This window comes from Lissotriton vulgaris, chromosome 7 (assembly GCF_964263255.1).
Source record: "Lissotriton vulgaris chromosome 7, aLisVul1.2, whole genome shotgun sequence".
NCBI lineage: Eukaryota > Metazoa > Chordata > Amphibia > Caudata > Salamandridae > Lissotriton > Lissotriton vulgaris.
The window spans coordinates 476,346,151-476,352,184 of NC_141695.1; the positions used below are offsets into that span (position 1 = coordinate 476,346,151).

The 6,034-nt window shown below is 45.4% G+C and overlaps 1 protein-coding gene across 1 annotated transcript; it reads right to left on the reverse strand.

The window, feature by feature from the left end:
* Positions 1-218: 218 nt before the first annotated feature.
* Positions 219-1,166, reverse strand: LOC147701909 (olfactory receptor 1f45-like). Its single transcript, XM_086928721.1, has one exon. It carries the CDS (start codon positions 1,164-1,166, stop codon positions 219-221), a length of 948 nt encoding a protein of 315 aa, XP_086784847.1.
* Positions 1,167-6,034: the final 4,868 nt, after the last annotated feature.

Genomic DNA, 6,034 nt, shown 5'->3' on the forward strand with positions numbered 1-6,034 from the left:
CTGAAAAGAACTCTATAGGTATTTCACCAGTATATGCATTGCATAAGATCGGGCCTTCAGAACATCCTTTCCAACTCTTCCACCCACCCTCTCCAACTTCCAGCACACAGAAGGGATTGCCTGCTGATTTAAATGTTCTGCAAAATCTGTTAGCATAGCAACATGAAGCTACAAATAACATAGACACTACAACAGAAAGACATGGATAGTCTCAGATTTTATTTCCTCCAAAAAAATCCTCTTTTTCTCAGAACTCTAGTGAAAGCACCCTTGACTTCCTTGTTTCGAATACTGTAGACAAATGGGTTCAACATGGAGTTCCCCACGCTGTACAACACGCTGATAATGAGGTCCTTCTCCAAGGAATAAGCAGAGGCTGGGCGAATGTATGTGTATAGCACTGGGCCATAGTTCAGAATCACTGCTGTCAGGTGGGCAGAGCAAGTGGAAAATGCTTTGAATCTTCCCTCTGTTGAAGGCATCCTGCAGATGGTGGCAATAATCAGGATGTAGGATATGGTGATGCAGAGGCATGGACTCATCAGGACCACGGTTGCCTCTGTCAGAAGAAGGAGCTCATTTGGGGATGTGTCTGAGCAGGACAGTTTGAAGAGTGGTGGCAGGTCACAGAAGTAGTAGTGTATCTTGTTGGATGCGCAGTATGACAATCGTGCTGCCATAATGCTGTGTGCTGCTGAATGCATAGAGACGATGACCCAAGACCCGGCCACCAGCCTCAGTTGGATTCCCTTGCTCATTATCATGGCATAGTGCAGTGGCTTACTGATAGCCAAGTATCGATCCACAGCCATGATGGCCAACAGGAACCCGGTCATGTTACCAAAGGAGGTGAAGAAGTGCAGCTGCAGAAAACACCCATGGAAAGAGATACTTTTCTTTTCCAAGAAGATGTTGGATAGAAGTTTTGGGACTGTACAAGTAGTGAGGCAAATGTCTACAAAAGATAACATACTTAGAAAAAAGTACATGGGTGTGTGGAGGTGAGAATCCACCCTGATGATGAAAATCATGGTGATATTTCCAACCAGGGCCACCAAGTACATAAATAGGAAAGCCAGAAACAGGATTATTGAGTGCTCTGGAGGCTCGGAAAACCCAAGAAGGATGAATTCAGACACACTGCTGTGATTCCCTTTCTCCATCATCTCCACAGCTTAAACCTTCAGTAAAAACAATGATATGTCTATTGATCAAAGAGTTACACAAACACCAGCATAGTTTAAAAATTGTTTGTGATTGTTTGCTTTATGACCAGATCTGAAGAGGACTGCAACCTCAAAAACACTATTTAAGATCTTTAAACTGCTTTTACTATTCAAGGTTAGAGTGGTACAAATCATTTCTAAAAACTGGATGGACAAGGACTAAGGGGCAGATGTATCATTACCATCTTTTGCGATTCCCAAATAGCGATTTTTTAGAATTCGCTATTTGGGAATTGCAAATTGGGATGTATGTAGAAATTCGCTATTTTTTTGCGATTTCTTAAAATTCCTTAATTGCAATTAGCAAATTGCTAATCGCAATTAAGGAATAATTTCCCATGCATTTCTATGGGCCAGGAGGCCAGTAGGCCCATAGGAATGAATGGGTAGTTATTCTCAATTTGTGATTCACAATTTGCTAATCGCAAATTGAGAATAATTGCAAGGGTGCAGGGGTGTCCAAAGGTCCAAAGGACACCCTGTTGCACCCCTGAAATATGCATGGGTGCACATGTGGCGCACATACATGCCCTAAGGGCATGTATGTGCGTCACAAGGCACTTTGAAAAATGCAAAAATGTGCTTTTTTCAAGGAATTTGCATCTAGTTAGTGGTAATTTGCGATTCCTTAAGGGCATTTTGCAGATTTTTTTTGCTACCTACTTTGCATTTAAGGAATCCCAAAAATTGCGATTCCTTAAATGCAATTGCAAAATAAGGAATTGCAAATTTTGCGATTCCTTATTTTGCACCAGATTTTGCTTCATAGATTCCATTTAGCAAATTCGCATTCGCAAAGGCCGAAATTCTGTGAATTTCGGCCTTTGCGAATGCGAATTTGCTTGATACATCTGGCCCTAAATGATTATATGTCGACTCACTACCCACAGCAGCAAATTAGTCTGGCCACAGATTTAGGGAGGTTCGGTGAGAGAAAATCTTTATTTGGATAAAAGAAAAATATCCTTAAAAGCTTTACAAATTAAATCCACAAGTCGGTACATTGTAATTAAAAAATTTCAAAACATATTTTACCACAGTTGAACAATAAAAATCGACCGACACCTGTTACTCGATTTATATTGCACCTTAAAAATTAAAACAATTGTGTAATAGACAGCAATAACACTTAATAAAAGAGCAGGAGGATTTGATATACTGACATTTGACAGCTAAAACTCATAAAACCCAAACATTTTAAGAAATTGTCCACTGGTACCAAAGCGCAGTCCAAGAAGATAGGTCGCTAATCGGTGACACTGATATAATAAAATGCAACTAGTTATAAACCGATTTTTTATTTTTTATTTATTTATTTATTTTTTCCCTTTTTTTTCTTAAAACTGAGGGCTAAAATGCAGCTTATGTTGGGCCACTGGACAGTCAAAGCGGGGGATTACTGCTCCTTCCACCTTTGCTGTAAAGATGCGGTGTGCATCCCAAATATAGGTTGTAAAGGCAATGTTTAGAGCTATGTTTTCTGGGCACAGAGAGGTGATAATTGCCTGTCTACAGGTCCGAACACCCAACCTGTTCCACTCTGCTCTGAGTTTGCGTCTACTTTGGGACTTAAGTGCGGGACATAAGCAAACCACGTGCTCTAGCGTTTCGGTTGGCTTGCCACACACTCTGCATGTTAGATCTTCCGTGGAGCGCAGCCATGTGGGCAGATCTTTTAAGAATCGCCAAACCCCCAGTCTGATGGCCAGAAAACTCAGCTTTAAGTGCAATGAATAAGTCCAGGAGAGGTAGGTAGCCGGAGATATGCGCCCATAGGAATTCATGACTGACCATGCATGGCTGCGTCTGCAGAGATGCGCTTTGTCCATGATGAGTGAGCACATTCTGACGCTTTTTTTAATACAGGTTTTAAATGCTGTTGTGCTGGGGTTGAGGGCCCATAGGTCACCCGCCGCCATTTTGCAGATAGAGTCTGTAAAGACGCGGCCATACGAGTTCCCAGGGTTTTTCTGACTGATCTCCAACCAAACTAGAGACTCTAAAGTACCTGTAGCTGCTTTTCTGAATTTGTGACAGAAGTTTAGATATGTACCCGTGTTGGAAGCCTCAGGATTTAATTAGGCCTGGGCGGAGTTCGCGGAGTGGGGCTTCGCGGAGCTACGCGAAGTGGGCGAGAAACTACGCCCACCTCCGCACTCCGCGTAGCCCCACTCCGCAAAACCACTGGCCGGCAGCCCCGCAACCCGCCTCCCTCCCGCCCTCCCTAAATACTTTACAATAAAAGAACGCAATAATTTTAAAAGCACTTACCTTGCCGCCGCTGGCCGCCGCGTTCCCCGGGGCTCGTTCTCTTCCGTCTTCCGTATTTTGCAGTAATGCGCATGCGCGGGCGGCCGCGCATGCGCATTTTCTCGTGAAAATGCGCATGCGCGGCCGTCCGCGCATGCGCATTACTGCAAAATACGGAAGGCGGAAGAGAACGAGCCCCGGGGAACGCGGCGGCCAGCGGCGGCAAGGTAAGTGCTTTTAAAATTATTGCGTTCTTTTATTGTAAAGTATTTAGGGAGGGCGGGAGGGAGGCGAGTGGCGGCCAGCTACGCTCCGTCTGCGGAGCGTGCGTAGTGCCGCCTGGCTCCGCCAGCTCCGCAAAATGCGGAGTAGGCGGAACTACGCACACTCCGCAGACGGAGCGTAGCTGGCCGCCCACGGCTAGATTTAATAAGCCCAGTTCCAGCCTGATCTGGGCAGCAGAGGCAGATTTGGGCAGATGGAGGACTTTTTTGTAGATCTTGGTCACAAGTTGGTTCAGAGTTGTATTTAGCTTACCCCTAAATATTTCGATACCATACATTAGGGTGGGTCCGATTTTTGCTCTCGGAATTTCCAGTAGGAATGAGAGTGTTGGACCGGACAGCTCTTTAGCAAGCTTAGATAAAGTAACCTGTAGAATCGTGGCTTTTACTGCAATTTGATCACGCTGTTTGGAGAAGTTACCCCTGGAATCAAAATGGACCCTTAATTATTTGTATGAGCGGCTGTTGTTAGATTTTTATTGTTATATGACCACACACCGCCGCCATTGCGTTTCCTTCCAAAGGACACAACTTGGGTTTTCTTTAAGTTTACCTCAAGTTGTTTCTTAATTGTGTAACTGTATAGCCTGTCCAAAATCCTTTGAAGCCCGACCTGAGTAAGGCTGAAAAGAACCAGATTGTCGGCGTAAAGAAGATTGCTTATTGCTACGCCTCCAGCCTTAGGGGGGTGACTGTTTATTTCATCAAGTGTGACCGGCAAATCTGCTATGAACAGGTTAAAAAGGAGGGGGGCCAGCACGCACCCCTGTTTGACTCCTCTGGTTGTCATGATTTTCCGTGACAGGTACGTGCTGGACCCCAGCTTCACCTGGACCCAGGTGTGTGAGTGAAGTTGAATTATCGCATCCAGAAGTTTTTCAGGAATCCCCAATTTTTTTAGTTTATCCCATAGAGCTGCCCTTGGGACCCGATCAAACGCTGCTTTGAAATCAACAAAACAACAGTGCACAGATCTAGATGATAAAAGCGGTTTGTCGATGATTATAGACAATGTAAGCAAGTTAGTCTGGGTCCCTGAATTGGCAGTAAAGCCTGTTTGGTTCATTGGTAGCAGATCACGCCGTTCCGCCCATTCCTTCAGCTCCTTCAGAAGAATGCCTGCGTAATGCTTTGCCTCGATTTCAAGGAGGGCAATTAGTCTGTAGTTGCTTGGAGTGGCACAGGAGCCTGATTTGTGGATTAAGTGGATTATTGCCCCACGCCAGGAGTCCGGAAAAGTTGAAGTCCTAAGCACAAAGTTAAACAAGGTGGTTAAGTGCCCTGACCAAAGAGCTATGTTGGATTTGAGCAGTCTCTGAGGCAAGCCGTTTGGGCCCGGGGCCCGTCCGATCTTGCTTTTGATACAGCATTGGCAACCATTTCTTCAGTGACCCTGATGTCATCTGTACGATAGTCTACAGAGTTTATGTTCGTGCGCCTGCAGATGCTTCGGGACGCTTCTACCACTTTGGAGGAGCTGCTTCCTGTTGTCGCTGTGCGCTCCGGGGAGCTAAAGTGGTCAGTCAGGAAGGTGGCCCAGTCTGATTCCTATGTATTTGCCGACCCAACTTTTGATGGCCCCGAGTTGGAGCGGTTGATCAAGGCCCAAAATGTTCTCGCATTGCGGTTTTTGCTTTCCCAAAGGAGCTTGGCCCATACTTGCTTTTGATGTAGTCAGTTGTCTTTTTGTGAGGCCATCCTGAATGATTTTTGCGCTGAATTGTACACGTGCCTTAGATCATTATTTCCTGGGGATTTTGTAAGTGCCCGCAAGGCGTTGTTCCTGGCTTTCTTCATCGCCCTCGAATGGGTTGAGAGTGAGAACTGCCGGATGGAGCTAGCATTGTGTTGGTGCTGTTTAACAGGAAAAAGCGTGACCAGTTGTAAGCAGAGAGTCGTCCATACGGCAATCGGGGAAGCCGTCTGATCTGTGTCACCATTGATAAGAGCCAAACTTGTCTTCATGATGTTGGGGCTTATATCTGAACTCCATTTTAGGTGCCTCAGATTCTCGGTGTAGATCCCAGTACAAGTGGTTAAAGCAGACATGTGATACTCCGGCTTTATGTTAAGGGTGATGACCTGTGGACGGTGATCACTTTTCCGTCGTGGTGGGATGTTAAAGCTGGCCAGATGATGGAACAGGTCTGAGTTGCAGATGGAGAAGTCCAGAAAAGTTTTCTTGTGCCCGTTTGTCCAGGTCCAATTTGGGGGGATGTCATCCGGTGTCCTTCCGTTCATTACCAGGTATCCAGCGCTATAGAGTTGTAACAC

What these genes read in the sequence shown, in the direction of transcription:
- LOC147701909 (XM_086928721.1), bottom strand. Translation starts at nt 1,166, where the DNA reads ATGATGGAGAAAGGGAATCACAGCAGTGTGTCTGAATTCATCCTTCTT.